Source organism: Physeter macrocephalus, chromosome 18, assembly GCF_002837175.3.
Source record: "Physeter macrocephalus isolate SW-GA chromosome 18, ASM283717v5, whole genome shotgun sequence".
Lineage (NCBI taxonomy): Eukaryota > Metazoa > Chordata > Mammalia > Artiodactyla > Physeteridae > Physeter > Physeter macrocephalus.
The window spans coordinates 37,177,060-37,197,916 of record NC_041231.1 but is presented as its reverse complement, the minus strand read 5'-3'; the positions used below and the strand labels follow the sequence as shown (position 1 = coordinate 37,197,916).

Sequence of the window (20,857 nt, the reverse complement as noted above, 5' to 3'; positions counted from 1 at the left end):
CAAGTGATCCAAAACTCTGTAAATTATTGGACTCAAATAGCACTTCTCCCGTAACAATATTGATCATTGCTAATACTTACATGGCATTTATGTGCCAGCACTGTTCTAAGTACTTTGCATGTGATTAAACTCATTTAATTCTCACAACAACGCTATGAGGTGGAATACTAGTATTCATCCTCATTGTATCAAAGAAGAAACTGAAGCAGGTTAAGTTAATAACGTCCCAAGATCACACAGCTAGAAAGCAACAAAGCTGGGATCTGACCCCAGTCAGCCTTGATCCAAAGCTCTGGAAAACTATGCTATGAACTGGAACAGAAGAGAACACAAAAGGCATGCATTTCTGTTTCCTTACAGGTGACTTGCAGCCTGGATACCTCAAAGGCTCCAGTGCACTCGTAGTGGGATCCAGAAGTGCTTACTTAGCATGGGCCAAGATCCCACAGGTGCAGCTTGGAGCTAGATTATTGTCAAGGTGACACTCTTTGCACCCACAGGGTAGTAAGATCTGAGGTAACTACACTGCATATAAATGAAGGGTATGCTTGTAGTACCTCCAACCTTCACATACCTTTAAATAATCAATTCAAAGCATTTAACTAAACTCTCTTTTCTGGGGGAATGGACCTCAGACAGACCATAAAGAAGCATGGAGTGTTAAGGGATGCTACAACTGGAAACTTGACCTTCGAGTCCTATCTCACAATACGCTTGGGAAGTGGAATAGTTTTGCACCAATTTCTTGTACCTGGTAAACAAGTAGGCAGAGAAGAGTGGTATGTAGAGGATGTAAAACCATGCAAAAGATGACTTATTGAAAAATACAGAAAACACAAAATAAAAATCATTCCTCATTATTAGGTGAAAAGTTGTTGGGGAACAGAATATCTGCACAGTGCTAAACCATCAGCCCTCAGATTACTTACTAACTGCAAAGGAGAAAATAGATGGTTACAATAGAGAGATAGGACTGCCACCACCAAAAGTCTTCAAACCTGACCACAGTAACTGTAGGACAACCTGATGTGATGCACGGTCGACCACATAATAACATCTTAAAAGTATTCACTTTTTATTGAAATATAGTTGGTATACAACATTCTGTAACTTTCAGGTGTACTACATAGTGATTTTATATTTGCATACATTATGAAATGAACATGATAAGTCCAGTAACCATCTGTTCCCATAAAAAGTTATTACAATATTATGGACCATATTCCTTATGCTGTATACTATATCCCTGTGGCTTATTTATTTTGTAACTGGAGGTCTGGACTTCTTAATCCCCTTCACCTATATAGAATATATTCCTAGAACAAGTGGGGAAAATTAAATAGGAATGGAACACTCGATATTATCATAAAATTGCTAATTTTCTTAAGTGTAATAATAGTGCTATGGTTATATAGGAGAATGTCTTATTCTTAAGAGATACATGCTTTAATGTTTGAAGGCAAAGTGTTGTAATGTCTGTAACTTACTTGTGATGCAAAAAAGGGTGGGTGTGTGCATGGCCGTGAGTATGAGTGTATGGATGTGGATGTATGGGTATGCCTGCCCACCTATGTGTAGCGAGAGAGAAAGCAAATGTAGCAAAACATTAACCATTGTCAAATCTAGGTAGAGGGTATATACGCGTTCATTGAACTATTCTTACTTTTGTTTATTTAAACATTTTCATAATAATAAAAGCTAGAAACAAAATAAAATTTTAAAAGTCACACTACTCCCAGAAATACTCCTCCTACCTAACATGTTGGTTTAAATCCTTTTAGTCTTTTTTTTTATATGCACAGATAACTTTTCCTCAAAACAAAAACAAAAAACAACACAGGATCAAATATACATTGGTACCTGTTCATTTATTCAGTCAAATAAATTAACAAATGTTTATTTAAATATATCTTCCACAGGCCAGGTACATAAATAAATACTAAAAGATATCTTTGAGTCTTCACTGAATGTACTGTAAGAATTCAGTGTGCCTCATTTATTACAGCTATAGTTTGTAAAAACATTTAAGAGTAAATAGATGAAAATTCGTAAACTTTTAGTAACTGCGTTATATCTACGGGCATCCTCATCATGAAATATCATTGCCAAATTTAATAAGGTTTTTGTTGGCATTAAAAACTTTTGCTGTTTATTCGTTTAACGAATATTTACTGTCCGTACTGTTCAATTCCAGGTGCTGTGGGTATATAGGTGTCAAAAACCAACTCTGCCCCTCTGAAGCTCACTCTGACACAGGATCTGAAATGTATTAGTACCGTGATTGAAAGGTCAGGGACTGGGAAGTCTAGAAAATGGGTTCCTAATTTACCCACTAGTGGATTCCAGAGGAGCTTCATGGAGGAAGTGATGTTTAAATTGAGATTTGAAGGATGAATAGGAGTTAGACTCATGTAACGCTAGATTGGAACATGGGCTCTGGGGTTACATAGCTTGATAGAGACCTCAGGCAAGTTGCTTAACCAGCCACCTCCACTTGAGCTGAGGCACTTCTCTGAGAGCTCCCTGTGAACTCTAAGGGATACAACTCCGAGGAACGAAGAACCCCCAGCATTCTAGAGTCAGGACCAGGTGGGGCGAACCAAGAGGGTCTCCCCACCAGCCCCGCCCCGCTGAGCGCAAGCGCCCGCACGCTCAACCCTGATTGGCCCGCTCTCCCAGCTCGCCGGCATCACTGTATCCAATCGGCGTGGCGCTTGTTAAGCGGCGGCGGCAATCGACGTATACAAGGGGCTTGAGCGTCCTGTGGAGAGCGCGGCCGGTAGCGCCATGAACTTAGGGTAAGCTGCGGAGAGAAGGTGGTCGTCCGTGGAGAGCGGGTGAGGCTGGGTTGGCTCTTGGAGTCCTTCGCAGGGAGCCTTCCAGGCCTGCGGCGCCCCAAGCAGCAGTGCCCGGCTTCCTGAGGTTGAGGGGGCGAGGGGCTGGGTCGGCCTTTACAGCCTCCGCAGCCTTCCGTTTTCCAGTTAAGAACTCGCGAAACTGTTCGTGCCTACTTTCCGCTTCCTCATTTACCTCAGGAGGGAGAGGAAGGAGAGGCGTGAGAGGAGATAAAAAGTGAGGGCAGGTGGAGAGATAAAGCATAGCGGCTTCCTGGGGAGAAATCCTGGCCCAGGCCCTGGTGCTTTGCGACCCTGTCTCGGGGTTCTTTGCAGTGTGGGAGCGCCCAGAGGAGCTTAGCGGCCTACGTGCCCGGAGCCGAGGCTTCTCGGGGAGTCGTGTATCACCGGTGCCTGGCACCTCATAGGCCCTCATTAAGTAGTGGTTGAGTAAATAAAAAGGACTGTTGCGTGGTTTATCATCACTGGGAAGTTTGATATTTTAAGAAGATGAAAAGTCACCATACTTACGTTCGTGCACCTCGTTTAGCAAATGGTGTCTATGTTCTAGGATCTAGGGATAAGAAACAAGATAGTCTGCCCCAGAAGGCGTTTGCAACGCGGTAGTGTGAATAGACGTACTTTACGGTTTCATTCAAGGTCTTTCTTTTGCTTAAGTTTCACCAACGTAAACATGAACTGTTTGTAACCGTGCTACCGGGAAACCCTTAAAAGCCATTCTTTATGGTGTTTTTATCTTAGTAAGTTGAAATCCTTTGATTTCCCCAACCTTAGCATCACCGCAAATTTCGTGTTCCCTTTTTTTGGCCCGCGAGATTTAATTTGTCTCTTGGACGTCATTTTTGTCCCTGTTGATATGTATTGATGTACGTCTTTTCTCTCACTCTCTCACTAAAACAGTAAAATAACTGTGTGTACTGCTGTTTTTGTTTTCAGTGGCATTTTTATTAGGACCTTAACAGACGTACAAGTTTCGTTGGTAGTATCTACTGTTACTTTGTGCTCTTGGCGTTTGACACAGATAAAGTGTAGCAGGCAAAGTTTATTATAGATGTATTGCTGTGATAGTTCCAAAAGTGTCACTAAGTGTGAATATGTATTAGTTGAAATATTCAGAATAGAGTAGAACTCCATGCTCAAGCAGTTAATAACTCTGGTGGCAATCTTACAGCTTCATTTTCAAATACTGCTCTAACAAGCCGTAGAATGTGTTAGTCATGAGACCATTATGAAGCTAATAAATGGTAGCTAGATGTGTTTTGCTCCATTAACATAGGTGAGGAATTTTGTAACAGCATTATTTTTTCCAGTCTAGAGTTAGAAGCACTAAATGATGTTACGATAACCAGATTAATTTATTCCTTGTCAGTAACAAAAGGAAGTTTCAGATTAAAGATGATAAATTGTTTGTATTGTTGGAAAGTTTCAGTAATTTTCTCCATGAATTTTTTTTTTTTTTTTTTTTTTTTGCGGTACGCGGGCCTCTCACTGTTGTGACCTTTCCCGTTGCGGAGCACAGGCTCCTGATGCGCAGGCTCAGCGGCCATGGCTCTCGGGCCCAGCCGGGATCCTCCCGGACCGGGGCACGAACCCGTGTCCCCTGCATCGGCAGGCGGACTCTCAACCACTGCGCCACCAGGGAAGCCCCGAAGTTTTTAATTTTATGTTGAATTGGAAAGTGTTTTAAATTAAAAGAATGGTTTCAACTATACATCAATTTTTAAAAGAAAAATGAACATCCATAGAAATTTTTTTTAAAAAAGAACGGTTTAATATTTACAAGATTCCTTTATAAATTCAGGAGAACAAATTTACTTTCAAGGTTCAACTGAGCATTTCTGTCTATTTAAAATGTTGCTGTTTCTTAAAAATGACAGACAACTTTCTTTTGTTTTGCAGAGATGGTTTAAAGCTTGAAACTGAATTATTGGATGGAAAAACCAAGCTAATACTGTCTCCATATGGTATGCTATATTACTAGAAATCTAAAATAATAACTTTTAAATTCCTGCAAAAAATGTGTAGTTGTTTAACAGATTTTTTGCTTGTAGTGGAATATTTAAATGACACTTTGAAAAAAAGCTGCTTTCCCTAACTTCCTCAAATTTATTTTTAGCCAAGTAAAGTCAGATTACATCATTGCTTACCACTGTCAGTATTTATTCATATAATTTAATGTTCCAGTATATTTCATTTGTAACGTTTCTTTATTATATTTGTATATAGTAAATATGCTTATTGCCTAATGAATAATCTAGGTAAAACTTATGCAGTTATGTTCTGTGCATGTAAAGAATGTATTGTTTGAGAAAATTCAATTTATAATAAGACCATAGTTTTAAAGTCATTTTTAGTTTTAGTTTTAAAGCTCAGAGTATGCTTTGGTACTCTTTTCATTCACATTATTTTCTTTTTCTCTGATCTGTTTATAATTTTACCTTGGAAAATAAACAAAAATGAAATATAAATACTTGAACCACACTGTAAAAGTTAGAACACTCAGACAGGACCTAAAGTTAATGCTTTGAGGGTTAATATTTTTACTTAATATCTTCTTAAAATAATGTTAATTAAAATTTCCTTTTGTGACTGCCTTAGTATGTTCGGTTGATAGTTTAGTAATTTTTTTTTCTTTTGTAGAACATAAATCAAAAATTTCTGTAAAGGTAAGTCAAATGACTTTGACCTGACTTGTTTTCAAATGTAAAATGCAGTTTACTTTACAGTGGTTTGAAAATAATTCCTGTCAAACTGTTACAGAGGGTTTGGAATGATGGTGAAAAGTTATTATACCCTTACTTTCAGGCTGGTCCTTTTACAGAAATGGAATAATAATTTTTCAGTTTAAAAAGCCTCCTAGAACTCACTTCTCTAGATCAGTTCTGTCCAGTAACACTTTGTGCAGTGATGGAAATGTTCTAAAATCAGTGCTGTCCAATATGATAGTCAGCCACTAGCCATGTGTAGTTATTAAGCACTTGAATGTGGCCAGTGTGACTAAGGAAGTGAATTTTTAATTCACTTGTTTGATTTTTAATTTAAATTTAATAGCTACTGTACTGGACAGTGCAACTCGTGACATCTTTAAAAATAGTCAAACTTTAAAGCAAAAATTTTTTTTTCATACTCAAATTGCATTTTCCCACACCAAAAAGATGTATTTAATTGACAAAATCTTACATGCATTTAGCTTCTTCCTCTAAGAGGTTACACTTGAGCTAAATAATAGTTTTCCTTTTAAATTACTTTTCTTTATCAGGAACCCACAGTGCCTTTTGCTACAAAATACATTACTGCTTCAAAATTTTGATACCACTACTTTTCTTGTTTCCCATTTCTTTTTCCACTAAGCAGCAGAAATTTCTACTCTCCCCCTCTATAACTTACTGTAGCCCATTTTATTTTGCAGCATCTTAAAGTCTGTCTTTCCATATCTTGAATAGAGACTGGTTTGGGTGATGTGGCCCTTTTCTCTTCAACTCTGAACCCTTGATGGCTTTGCTGTTTCTTCCTGGTTTAATCAAGGTGGAGAAGTTGCTTGAGAACCCAACATGTCAGTTACTTGATAAATGGGTAATGCTGGTCAGAGTAATTCCACAAGCTACCTATAAAAATTATTATATGCACACACACACACACACACACACATACATACATACACATACACAGTATATACGTACCCTGTGTGTTCCCTTAATCACAGAATACAGTTTGTATAGTTTTTTCCTAACCCTGCCCTATTAAAATATTGTAACTAACTGTTCTTATTTGAGTCACATTAACAAATACAGTGCTCCTTTTCATGCTCCTAGATAGAAATCAACTATTACACATAGTTTTTTTTTTATCTTCACCTGAACTCAATTCTCTCGCACATGTTCCCTCTTCGATTGTGTCCTTAATGGATGTGCTATGGTCACTTCGTTTGTGAAGACATTTCATTATCTTTTTAACCAACTTAGAACATATGGAGATCCCCTTTTATGCCTGTAATAAACAAAGTTACTAGTCTTGGACTTTTGGTAGAATCATTACAAAATTCTTTTAGCAGTTTAGGGATTTTGTTATTCTAGGATTCTTCTTTCCAAAGTAACTAGTAAGTCTCTGCTGATGTTGATCTTAAATTATTTATTGTCTTAAAGCAGATTGTTTGGGTTTATTTCTCTTGCTTTTGGGACTCCAAAATACTGATGCATGGTAACTATGTGAAGTGATGGGTATGTTAATTAGCTTGATTGTGGTGATTATTTCACAGTGTATACATATATCAAATCATCAAATTTTACACCTTAAATATATATAATTTTTAATGGTCAGTTAAATCTCAGTAAAGCTGGGAAAAAATACTGATGCAACCTGAATCTCCTTTCTATATTGACTTTATTTCAAGGAGCTTCTCTTCCCTTATTTATAGAGGTTCCTGAGATGCTTATTTCTTTCTTTGCTCTTCACAGAAGACAAAAACCAAAAACAGTAGTGCTGTCTTCCTTTTTTTGTTTTAATCAGTTTTTTAGTTTCCAAAATCTCACAGTTCTGTAGCTATATGTTGAATTCTCTTTTCTGTAAGTTATTCATGAATTCACTCATCATAGTGCTTTTCTTCTCCTGGGATAAGCTCCTAAGTGACTATACTACCTACATTTCTGTTTTTCCTCTTCCTCACAGGTTGAATTACTGTCATGTACATAGTGTGCTCTTTAAACACTGAACTCTTATCTCATCATCATCAAGTTTAACAAACTGTGGTCGGAGTACTTTAATTCTTTTAAAATCTCTCCTGTACTTTTCTTTAATCTGTGGTAGTAAATATGAAGTAAAGATGGTTACCAGTCTAATTTCTTAAGCTTTTATAGGAAGGTAAATGAGAGAAATATTAATGATTCAGTGTCATGGGTAATTTTTAAATTCTAAACTCAAAATTATCTCACAATTAGTTGAAATATAAAACATCTTAAAATTTTCGCAGGTATTTCTATGTGTGAGAGTCAGAATAGTAACACACTAAAAGATGTATACAATGTTAGTGCTAGGTAGCACATTTTATATTTTAAAATGTTAATCTTCTCTGATTCTTTCTGGCATTGGGATCCTGGCCCCATATAAGTTGTGAAGTCGGCCAGCGTTAAATGCATTGGACGCTGTCTTCGTTTATATTTTTTTAATATTAGGAAAAGTACTGGTACAATCAAAACTAGGTAAGAGAGCAGAATGCTACATAAAAATGTTTATGATGTGAAGACCTATTTGATGTATTAAAATTCATCTAATCCATTAAACACTTGAGAAATTATTTGGGCTAGATTGCTTTTTCCTGTTAATTAACCTGAACATAATTGAATATTTATTTGGTAGTTCATGGATTTTTCTGCTGCCTCCACTCATTGCTCTTCTCTGGCATTAAGCTACAAACATATTCAGGATTGAGCTGCATGTATATTGATCTCATGCCAGACATTGCTACCCCCCTTTTTTTATTACATAATTTTTAGATGACTTTTTCTGTATGTTACTTCTGATTTAAGTGGAATGTGGCAAAATAGTTCTAGTTAAATTGGAGCTCCAATTAATAGGTTTCTGTTTAACAAGGATTTACTGCAGGTGTAAAACTCCATATGTGTGTACAGCTCCATTCTTGGCTTTATTTGTTCTGTGACTGTGAGAGAAAAATGGAGTAAAACCTAGTCCATGTTTCCTAGAAGCAGGGGTGTCAGTCAGGTAAATAACTATATAATACAAGTAGAATAAAATGTGTGCCATACTAGGGTTATAAAAAGAAGAAAACTGTGGAAAGCAGGTCTTTGTGGTTCAAGGAGACAGGGAATGCCTCATAAATGAGGTGACACTTTAATTAGAACTTAAAAGGTGAAGGAGATTTTCATAGTGAAAGAAGAGTTGTATATTCTAAACTCAGAGAAAATAGTGGGCAAAAATACCAAGGTACAAAACAATTTGCATTTGGGGGATGGTGTGTATATCAGCAGGGAATGTAGAACATAAAACTTAGGGAGGGTGGTTACAATCATGAGGTGTTTAAATGTATACACGGAGGGTTTGAACTTATTTGATTTGCATGTAGGGAGCATTAAAGAATTTTTGAAAAGTAGACTAGATATGATTTGTGTTGTAGAAAAGGGCTTCAGGCAATTCTGTGAAGGACAGATTATCATAACAGGGACACTACTTAAAGGCCAATTATATTAGTCCAGGGAGAGTCTTATGAGACCCTGAAGCATGGTGGCTAGCAGAATGGAAAGAAGGGGACAAAAGTGAGAGACTTTTAAGATACGTTTAGGGAATACACTACACTTCTTAGCAGTTTGAGTGAGAAACTGATTAGAGAAATGAAATACTCAGCTGTTAATGATCCCAAAAATGTCAGTATGAGTCAAAGAAGGGTAGGATTAGTAATAGCTGTAGTCGTTGGAGTCTGGGGTGGTAGAGTTTAGCTCTGTAACCTATATGCAGTCTGCTGATAATTTGCCTAATTCACACAATGGTTTTCAAAAACTAGAATGAATTGTGAGTGTCTAAAAAATGGAACTTTTAAGGTAAAATATGGCATTCTCGGTTCTCTTGAAATACTGGATGATCTAGCAAGTAGACTCAGATTCCTCTTTGGCAATGTAGGCTGCTTCTGAGGGGTGGCTGCCTCCTTTAGACAGAAAAGTGCTCTTCAGTTATCCTAGTTCCCACCCAGGCTAATTTACAGTAGGTATTTAAATTCTCCACCTCTCATTTAGAGTTAGTTATATAAAAATAGCCACAGAGATAGGAGGGTAAAAGGGCATTTTAGATTGTGGTATTGGTATTATCAAAAGTCTAAAGCCTAGAATGAAAGGATATAGGTGAGGTGAAGAGGGTAATAAAGAGATTTTACTACTGATAATACAGGTACATTTTGAAAAGAAACGTAAAATGGGGTTGATTCATTGGTCAAAGTGTGGTTGTGTATTATGTCATTTTTGAAAGACAAGGACATTTGGAATATGATAAGCCAGATGAAAGCCATGTGGCATCTACCCCACTCCTTGATAACAAGAATCTTGTCTTACTCATTTTATACCTCCAATATCTTTCCCATAGTGTTGATCACCTAAAAAGCAACACTTAGTATTTATTGAATGACTGTTGAATTATTTCATGTTAGATGGGTTTGCAGAAATGTACAGTGGGATAGATTTGAGATAAGCTGTAATCAGTAGTGTGGTAATGAAAACCTGAATTTAGGTGTATTGTCATGTAAAAGGGGGAGAAAAAGATATTTGGAAGGAAGAAATGACCAGTACTTGCTGGTAAGCTAAAGAAGACCGTGAAGGAGGATAAAGAGTCAAAGATGACTCCTTGCTGGTCTGAAAGATTAGAACAACAGTGCTACAGAAATAAGATATTTTGGAAAGGGGAGCTAATTTGGGGGAGAGAGGTAAAGAATTCAGTCTTTAAAATGGTATGGTTGGAGATAGTAATTTAACAAAAAATTTACTGAAACCTCCCCTGTTCCACTCACTGTTCAGATACTGGGGACACAGCAGTAGACAAAGCAAACAAAAATCTCTGCCCTGTAGAGTTTATGTTAGAAAAAGGTGGGAACTTCCCTGGTGGCGCAGTGATTAAAAATCTGCCTGCCAGTGCAGGGGACACGGGATCCATCCCTGGTCTGGGAAGACCCCACATGCCGCAGAGCAACTAAGCCTGTGCGTCACAACTACTGAGCCTGCGCTCTAGAACCCGCGAGCCACAACTACTGAAGCCCGCACGCCTAGAGCCCACGCTCCGCAACGAGAGAAGCCACTGCAATGAGAAGCCCATGCACCTCAATGAAGAGTATCCGTGCTCGCCACAGCTAGAGAGAGCTTGTGCACGGCAACGAAGACCCAATGCAGCCAAAGATAAATTAATAAATTTATAAAAAGGTGGAATGGGCAGAAAATAATCAAAATAAATATAGAATATTACAGGAAAAAAGTGCTATCGAGAAACATGAGAGAAAGGGAAAAGGGCACGGTCATTTCAGGGGCACGGTAGCCTTGGGAAAGTGGGGAGTGCTAGGGAGGTGGGAGTGAAGTTAGAGCAGGAAGCCTGCAATTTTTAATAGGGTGTTCAGAGAAGATCTCACTGAGCCAGTGATGTTGAGCCAAGATTTGAACGTGGTGAGTGAATGAGCCATTGTAAAATCTGAAGGAATAATGTCCCAAGTAGAGGCACTAACTAATGCTAAGGCCTATGACTGGAGGTTCTTATTGAAATAGAGATGGAGGGATTACAGTTACGGGTAGTTAAGACAGGAGTTAGGTTAGAGAGAGGGATGGTGACCCACAAGCTAAGTTATTCAAGAAATAAGGGCTAGTAACCTACAGGTGTATAAATGCCTGTAAAGAAAGGTAGTGTGGGTGTTAGAATCATGACATGAGATTCAAAGCTGAAACAGAATGGACTGTAAACACCTAGAATAAAAGTTGTTTTGTAATCTTCATTATCCTGAAATAAAATAATTCCAGTTGTTAATGAAGCTTTCAAGTGAAGATTTGCGAAGGTTAAGTGTTAGTTTCTTATGGGTATATTATCTAACTAGCAAAATGAGAAAAAAAAAGTTTCGAAGCCTGACTTATCACTGATTATATAAAGATAATTGTTGATTTTTCGTGGGCTCTTGTAAAGAATAAATTTCTGGTGTTTTAGCAGATGGGAAATAAGACCAAAATTGCAAAAAGCCCTTTAAGAAATAAACAAACTGGATACATTCTGAAATCACAAAATACTTGTGTCAGGAGTGAAAAACTTTCGCAGAAGAAGAGAATTGGTTCAGAAACTTCATTGGCAAAAAGTGAAAAAAATAGTATGGCTTTTTCACCCACTAAGGATTTATGCAAGCAGTATGCAGATAAAGACCATCTTCATATCCAGAAAGAAATTTCACCTGCAACCCCTAATATGCAGAAGACTAGAAACAGCATAAATGCATTTGTAGTAGCTAAACAGAAGCCTTGCACAAAGCACATCACAGCTGAAAATGTGAAGAGCAGTTTGGTGTGTCTAACACAAGACCAACTACAACAGATTTTGATGACTGTAAACCAAGGAAATAAATTAGCTTCCCTGACTGAGAATGGAAAGAAGGAGGAAACAAGTAAGATTTTTTGAAGTTTTAATATTAATTTTATCAATATGTAAGTTTTAGGATTTGAGTTTCATTGGATTTTACGTAACTGTGCCTCTTAAATTCTAGTTTAACATGTAACAATGTTTTAAAATAAATATTTGTTTAGAAAACATTCTCATAGGCAGAATTATTTTTGTAGTTAAAATATGCCATGTTTTAGGGTTAATGCTCAGAATATTATTCTCACGTACCCTGGCCTTAAGAAACCCAGTTTCTGTGGATTCTAGATTTTAGTACAGAAAACTATTGTACTAATTTTGGAAGGTAGGAGGCTTTACTTACATGAAAACTAATTATGTAAAATGTTCTAAAAAATTGCTATTGTATTTCTAATGAACAACGAGGGAATTTTGCTATGAAGATTGGGCATTAGTTGCTGAAAAAGATTATTTTCCTGGCCCCGGCTTTTGCCCTTCCTGACTGTCAATCCTTGCTAAGAATTGGCAACACTGGGCTTCCCTGGTGGCGCAGTGGTTGAGAGTCCGCCTGCCGAGCAGGGGACATGGGTTCGTGCCCTGGTCTGGGAGGATCCCACATGCCGCGGAGCGGCTGGGCCGGTGAGCCATGGCCGCTGAGCCTGCACGTCCGGAGCCTGTGCTCTGCAACGGGAGAGACCACAACAGTGAGAGAAGTAGTGGCGTATTATATGCCTTCTATTTTACTAGTCAGGGTATTGTATTATGTTTTTTAAAACCTTCTAGTTTCAGCTTTGAGCTAAGGAATTGTGACTTTGAATAGAAATATTATTAAAATTTTGTCAAGCAACTGTGAAATAAATAAAAATAAAATAAACAGTTACCAAGAAGAGGCCCCACAACTGGTCTGGGGACCAGGTAGCTCCTTAGCACTCCCAAGGGCCTCAAAATGGAGTCATTTGCCTTCTCTTGGTATAGATTATTCTTTGTAAAGTCAGGGAGCTAACTTTTATCTTTAAGGCTAGAATTCTAGCTCAGAGAACAAAGAATAAAAACTTACTAGGCGTAATGAGAGATGATATCAACAAAGTTAAAAGCAGAATTTGCCTAATCATATAATGACCTGCATATTAGATATGCTTTCTCTCCATTGGGAGAACTATCACATTGAGGGATTTTTGAGCGAAGCATATGAGCCCTGTGTAAAACATTTGGAATAGATAGAGCTGGGATATAGAGACAGTGGTCCATGGAAAAGTTCATCACTGATTGCTTTCCCAGGTAAATGAGAAAAATAAGGGCAAGGTAATGAGTTTTTTATAAAGCTGTTTGCATTTATTCTCCTTTAAGTTGTGATTTGTATTATCATTTATATTATTTGTAAAAGTGTTGTTGGCAAGAGTAAATGGAGGTTTTTTTGGTCGTTGTTTTCTTATTTGAAACAAAAGTTTGTATGGCTATGGCCATACCTCTGGGCCATTTAACCTCTGAGGCTCAGTTTCCTTTTTTGACAAAAAGGGACTTGTAATACGCACTGCAAGGACTGCTGTGAGAGGTGATTAATTAGATGATGTGTAAAGCTGTGTTTTTTAAAACTGCGTAACTGTATCAAGATAAGATATTATAATAGATGTAATTTTAGTATTAATTTTAAAACATGCATTTTACCTTCTAGGTCAGTATAGTCTAAATTTAAACAGTATTCCTGATCAGCCAAAGGATAAGAACATTATGGGACTTCCGCAAAAAACTGAGGCCATTTCATCTGTTCAGGATGAAAAAAAGTCTGTTGTAAATGAAAATCAGGTGACATCTAATCAGTATGAGCAGAAAATTGCCACGTATGTAACTCACATCTGTTGTTGTGGGGTCATCTTGGGAATATGGTTTTACTTTTCCTTGTATGTGAAATATTTACTCTGAAGACTAGAGCTATTTAAAAGTTTATTACTTAATATTTATGGAGTAAGTTGTATAGAAGCATATGGTAAGGTTTCTGTTATTCTTTGTGTCTTGTCTTAGAGAGAATATATGGAAACCAGCTGACATATTCAGTACTCTGGGAGAAAGAGAACGTGATAGAGGTTTGTTGGAAGCAAAAAAAGCCCAGTGGAGGAAAGAGCTTGGTAGGTAATTATTGCACCTTTTATTATAGTTTTGTTGGCTTAAGGAATGTATATTGAGGATGAAGTACATCTTGCAGTATGATATTATCAAAAACCTTGTTTTATAACATTCACCATCTAGAACAGTTCTCTGCAAATGGCATAAGAAACTTTGTGATTTCACATTCCCTTATGTTATATCTTTTTGTTTGCTGCTCTGTGGTGTGCACCAAAAGCCACAGATGAACATTAATATCATCAGTATCCTTCTGGAGCTCAAAGATTCCTAAACATTTCTCATTTCCTGAGAATCCATTTTCATATTTTTCCATTACAGAAATTTTATGGGTTAAAGATGGTTTTATTTTAAAATAATTGTTTAAAAATTAAAACATTCTAATCAAGAATCATCAATATGATATCAATCAGTATATCCCATACAAAAATAAGCTTATTTCTTTTTTTCAGTCTGTAGACATCATAACAGAAAAAGTCATAATTTCTGTTAAGTAGGGTCTTAAGGTAAGTAAGATAATAACTAAGAAACTCCTGTTACTTCTTGGACTAGACTTAGGGTGCAGGTATCAGAGTTTGGAAAATACACGAGGTAATAGTTGTACTTAGGAATAGTTGTACTAAAAGCATGAAGATGGGATTCACTGTCCAGTGAACTGGAGAGTCCTGCCAGTTAGTCACAACCCTTCCAGGACAGGTGATACAGAAAAAGAGATAAGCGAAGAAATAGGGAATGAATTGATGTTGGAAGTCAAAGTAATAGAATAATAAAGAAATTAAATGTATGGTAGCAGTATCAGAAGGTTTGGAGATCTGATGTGTTTTATATCATAATTGCAGCTTTAAATGTTTTTTCGGTACAAATTTGGACACATGATTTTATGTACTTTACTTTTCAGCAGTTATAAATAATAATGGCTGACATTTATTAAATATTTACTTTGTGTGAGGCCCTATACTGAAAATAGGTGCTATTATTACTTTGATTTCACAGAATAAAAAATGGGGCTTAGAGGGATGAACATCATTTTGCCCACAGTCACACAGCCGGGAAGTGGTTGAACCTGAATTTGACGCCGGGGTTCTCAGACTCCAGAGTTCTAGCTTTTAAGCCTTTTAGTAATAATTAAATGAACATTACTGTAGAGTAGAACCTCATAATAATTAGCATAATATAAAATATGTTCTGAAAAAATTGCTCCTTATTTATAATTGTAGTAAAACAAACATTTTTATATCCATTTATGCCATACTTAAATTTGGTTCTGATTAAACATTTTCTTTTATTCCATATCCTTAAAATTCTTCTCTGTCTTGTGAGTTAATCTCCTTCCTAAGAAACAGTTTTGATCTGTGTTGGAATCTGCACTCTTTAAGAAGGTCATGATTTGTTTACATCATTTTTTTTTTACAGTTTTTGTATATTTTTTAAAAAGGACATTATTTACAGATGAACAGGTTGCTTTAAAGAAGAAAGAAAAAGAAGCTTCTGAAAAATGGAATAATCCATGGAAAAAATCTGAAAGTGATAAAATAGTATGGGAAAAACTTCAAATTCTTGATCAGGCTAAGGTAAAAGTATCAAAATCAGGCACTTATGGAATATAAGATACCTTAACTGCAATTTTTTAATGCTAAACCTTGTTTATATCATAACAGCTTATTTTTTAAAAAATAAATTTATTTATTTATGGCTGCATTGGGTCTTTGTTGTTGCACGCAGGCTTTTCTTTAGTTGTGGTGAGCAGGGGCTACTCTTCGTTGCGGTGCACGGGCATCTCATTTCAGTGGCTTCTCTTGTTGTGGAGCATGGGTTCTAGGCTCACGGGCTTCAGTAGTTGTGGCTCACAGGCTCTAGAGCACAGCCTCCGTAGTTGTGGTGCACGGGCTTAGTTGCTGCACGGCATGTGGGATCTTTCCCGACCAGGGCTCGAACCTGTGTCTCCTGCATCGGCAGGCAGATTCTTAACCACTGTGCCACCAGGGAAGTCCCTCATAAAGCTTATTTTTGAAGCTTATTCATTTTTTTAAAACTCACTTTTCATATGGTATTTTAAAACAACGTTATTTTGAATTAAATTATGACCTCAGCTACTCTGTTTGCATTCTGTAAATAGTCTTACTATGTTAGTAGGTGAGTGTAAAGTCCCCTGGCACCTCCTTTAGGCTCCTATAAAAGAGGTCCACGATGTTATAGATCACCACAAAACTCTACCACTGACCATGTGGTATCTACTACAAGGTTATCAAATCAAACATAAGTGATTGCTTATCAAACATAAGTATATTACCATGTGTCCCTCGGGTAGTGCTTTGGGGACCTTTAAATTTTGCATGTATTTAATACTAGACAAAAAGTGCCCCTGTTTTTCTTTTTGTTTTTAGACTTCTGCTAGCTATTCTAGCATTCTGTCACAGTCTCCCAATCAGGTAATGGTGATCCAGGCTGATGGGCACTCACTACCTAGAGCTAGTCAGATTTTAGAGTTAAGTTCTAAATGTCATTACTTTGAATATATAAGCCCTTTAGTACTTGATGACTATATAACGTATTTTCCTTGAAGAAGTGAGTCTAAATACTCTTTTAAATTACCAGTTAATTTTTATCGAGTGCAGTATGCTCTTTAAATTTTTTTTAAAAATTTATTGATTTTATTTTTGGCTGCATTGGGTCTTCGCTGCGCGGGCTTTCTCTAGTTGCAGTGAGCGGGGGTTGCTCTTCGTTGCGGTGCTTGGGCTTCTCATTGTGGTGGCTTCTCATGTTGCAGAGCACGGGCTCTAGGCACGCGGGCTTCAGTAGTTGTGACGCATGGGCTCAGTAGTTGTGGCTTGCGGGCTCTGGGGCGTAAGCTCAGTAGTTGTGGTGCACGGGCTTAGTTGCTCCGCGGCATGTGGGATCTTCCTGGACCAGGGTTCAGACCCGTGTCCCCTGCATTGGCAGGCGGATTCTTTTTTTTTTTTAACATCTTTATTGGAGTATAATTGCTTTACAATGTTGTGTTAGTTTCTGCTGTATAACAAAGTGAATCAGCTATATGTATACACATATCCCCATATTCCCTCCCTCTTGCGTCTCCCTCCTACCCTCCCTATCCCACCCCTCTAGGTGGTCACGAAGCACCGAGCTGATCTCCCTGTGCTATGCAGCTGCTTCCCACTAGCTAGCTGTTTTACATTTGGTAGTGTATATATGTGAGTGCTACTCTCTCACTTCATCCCAGCTTACCCTTCCCCGCCCCGTGTCAAGTCCATTCTTTATTCCTGTCCTGCCCCTAGGTTCATCAGAACCTTTTTTTTTTTTTTTTTTTTAAGATTCCATATATATGTGTTAGCATGCAGTATTTGTTTTTCTTTTTCTGACTTATTCACTCTGTATGACAGACTCTAGGTCCATCCACCTCACTACAAATAACTCAATTTCATTTCTTTTTATGGCTGAGTAATATTCCATAGTATATATGTGTCATATCTTCTTTATCCATTCATCTGTCAATGGACATTTAGGTTGCTTCCATGTCCTGGCTGTTGTAAATACTGGGCAGGCAGATTCTTAACCACTGTGCCACTGGGGAAGCCCCGCTCCTTAAATTTTAAAAAAGTTATTAACTATTTCTTTTTTTCCTTCCTAATGAACATTTACATTTTAACAAATGTATTCTGAAAATAAGGCAGTAACCTAAAGGTATGATTCTGGTGGTAGACATTTTCAGTACTGGTAGAGTTCTTATAGAACCCCGCCAGTTAGATTGTTTGCATGGCAGCTTGTTCTGCTCCATATAGGACTGACTAGCCTACATCAGTTTATAGTCTGTTGATAATTTTACGTTAACAAAAGGAATGAAATATGAATTACGTTTTTCTTTGTTCCCAAAAGCACTTTGACCAAATGTTAAAAGGCAATAAATTAGTCTTGCTAGAAGTTATTTTGGAAAACTCTGTAGTTCTGGATGATAATTCTAAGTTTTTAAAGTTTAGAAATTGATGCATGCACATACTACTAAAAACTGCAGATAAAACTACTCATGATGTTGTTGAGAATCAGTTGTAAGTTTATTTACTTTTCAACATTAGGATTAAAAAAACTTTAATGCTAAAAATATTAGGTATTTCTGTTACCGAAATGTCAGTTGAAGTGTTAGCATATCATTTATTATTGCTTATTTTGCATGGCTTTTTAGGTCATTTATTATCTGGGAGTAACCCATACTATGATTGTTAATGCAAATAAAGAATTAACCGTTTAAGGTGACTTTTAGTTTTTTTGCTTTTTTTTTTTTTTTAAAGATAGCATGCGTCATGTTTTACAAAAATAATCTAGAAAACCAGTAAAGTTATTTATATTTTGGAGTCAGAGATAGGGGTTGGGGATGGGAGAAAGACTAGAAAGGAAATCATATACTAAATCCAGGGTTGGACAACCAAGGATTAGAGTATGGTTATCTTTGCATATTTTTACTGTTTAAATGTAGTTTTTATGTATTTATGTGTGAATGCTGTAAGATAATGGAGAGGTGCTACTGGGGGGACATGAACTGTAACAAAAAAATCCCCCTTTAAATACCTGAAAGCAGTTGGTTTCATAAATCCCAGCCACAGCTACAACCATTTATATTATTTGAATATTAAGTTAACCTCTTCATGTAATTGAGAGGAAGAGAAATTTAGTTGCAAGCAGAATCATCAAGGCCAATTTTGTTAAAACATGAGGTAATGCATATAAAGTGTGTAAGACAGTGGCTGACATATAACAAGTGTTTAATGAAAGTTTGCTCTAGTTATAATTTACAAAGCACAGGTCCATTCTGAACCCTGAGGCTGCTAAGAGTCAATCCTCTCACCATCTTCCTTTCCTCTCTCCTCTTCTTGATTCTCAGTCTTACTCCCCTCCCCCAGTTGAATGGCCCTGTATTCTCTTTCCTGTATTGTTCAACCCAAACATTTTTTTTAACACTGTGCAGCTTAAAATTTCTTTTTGTGTTTCTAAGAAATTTACTTACAGCCTCAGCCTTTGTGAGAATACCTCACCTCCATGAAACCTTGTCTTTCCCTAATGACTACCCCTTCCTGGAAAGCCTCTTAAGTGAAGGGATTATATTCTAGCATACTGTCTAACATGGGATAGAAAGTGAGGTTATCATTCTACTAGCTTCTTATTGCTACCACCAGACCATAGTTCTGCAGTTAGCCAACAAAAAATTCCTCTTAATTTTTGGTGGTAAAAATTTGGTGGTGAAATATACATAACATAAAATTTACCCTTTTATGGTGGTAAAGTATGCATAACATAAAATTTACCATTTTAATCATTTTTAAGTGTACAGTTAAGTGGCATTAAGTGCATTCACACTGTCTTGCAACCATCACCACTATCCATCTCCAGAATTTTTTAATCATTCCAAACTGAAACTACCCATTAAATAGTAACTCCCCATTTCTCCCTCCCCTTAGCCCCTGGCAACCACTATTCTACTTTCTGTCTCTATGAATTTGATTATTCTCAGTATGTTTAAGTGGACTAACACAATATTTGTCCTTTTGTGTCTGACAGATTTCACTTAATGTTTTCAGGGCTCATCCATGTTGTAAACATGTATCAGAATTCCATTCCTTTTTAAGGCTGAAAATATTCCACTTTATGTATGACACTACATTTTGTTTATCCATTCATCCAAATGTTGATGGACATTTGAGTTTTTACCACCTTTTGGCTATTGGGAATAATGCTGTTATGAACCTTGATGTACAGATAATCTTTCCAAGTCTGTATTTGCAAATCTTTTGGGTATATACCTGTAAGTGAAATTGCTGGATCATATGGAGATTTTATGTATTTTTATGTTAAATGTTTACCAGTTTTAATTTGATAATTTTATTTTTAATTATTATACTGTTTCCACAGCTCCTGCACCATTGTGCATTCCCATCAGCAGTGCACAAGGGTTCTGATTTCTCTACATCTTCACCAACACTTGTTCTTTTCTTTTTTACTTTTTTTTTGGTTGATAGCCATCTTAATGGATGTGGAGTGGTGTCACATTTTAGTTCTGATTTACATTTCCCTAATGATTTGTGATGTTGAGCATTTTTTCATGTGCTTATTGGCCATCTGTATATCTTCTTTGGAGAGATGTCTATAAGTCCTTTGTCCATTTTTTTTTTAACATCTTTATTGGAGTATAATTGCTTTACAATGGTGTGTTAGTTTCTGCTTTATAACAAAGTGAATCAACTGTACATATACATACGTCCTCATATTTCCTCCCTCTTGCGTCTCTCTCCCACCCTCCCTATTCCACCTCTCTAGGTGGTCACAAAACACTGAGCTGATTTCCCTGTGCTATGCAACTGCTTCCCACTAGTTATCTATTTTACATTTGGTAGTATATATAAGTCCATACCACTCTCTCACTTCATCCCAGCTTACCCTTCCCCCTCCCTGTGTCCTCAAGTCCATTCTCTACATCTGCGTCTTTATTCCTGTTCTGCCCTTAGGTTCTTCTGAACCTTTTTTTTTTTTTTTTAAGATTCCACATATATATGTTAGTTATACGGTATTTATTTTTCTCTTACTTATTCACTCTGTATGACAGACTCTAGGTCCATCCACCTCACTGCAAATAACTCAATTTCATTTCTTTTTATGGCTGAGTAATATTCCATTGTATGTATGTGCCACATCTTCTTTATCCATTCATCTGTCGATGGACACTTAGGTTGCCTATATGTCCTGGCTATTGTAAATAGAGCTGCAATGAACATTGTGGTACATGACTCTTTTTGAATTATGGTTTTCTCAGGGTATATGCCCAG

General features: G+C 37.0%; 1 protein-coding gene across 4 annotated transcripts in view; it reads left to right on the top strand.

The window, feature by feature from the left end:
- The first annotated feature begins 2,703 nt into the window (after positions 1-2,703).
- Positions 2,704-20,857, top strand: part of CCDC66 (coiled-coil domain containing 66) — a 62,162-nt gene continuing 44,008 nt past the window's right edge. For 2 of the 4 annotated variants that reach the window (XM_055079839.1, XM_055079838.1), the window contains exons 1-7: positions 2,704-2,798; positions 4,755-4,819; positions 5,496-5,521; positions 11,532-11,979; positions 13,603-13,768; positions 13,950-14,053; positions 15,462-15,619. In XM_055079839.1, coding sequence (XP_054935814.1) covers positions 2,788-2,798; positions 4,755-4,819; positions 5,496-5,521; positions 11,532-11,979; positions 13,603-13,768; positions 13,950-14,053; positions 15,462-15,619 — 978 coding nt within the window. In that variant the 5' untranslated portion in view covers positions 2,704-2,787. The remainder of the gene's footprint in view (positions 2,799-4,754; positions 4,820-5,495; positions 5,522-11,531; positions 11,980-13,602; positions 13,769-13,949; positions 14,054-15,461; positions 15,620-20,857) is intronic. The other 2 variants (XM_024123898.3, XM_024123896.3) reach the window with 2 other exon arrangements.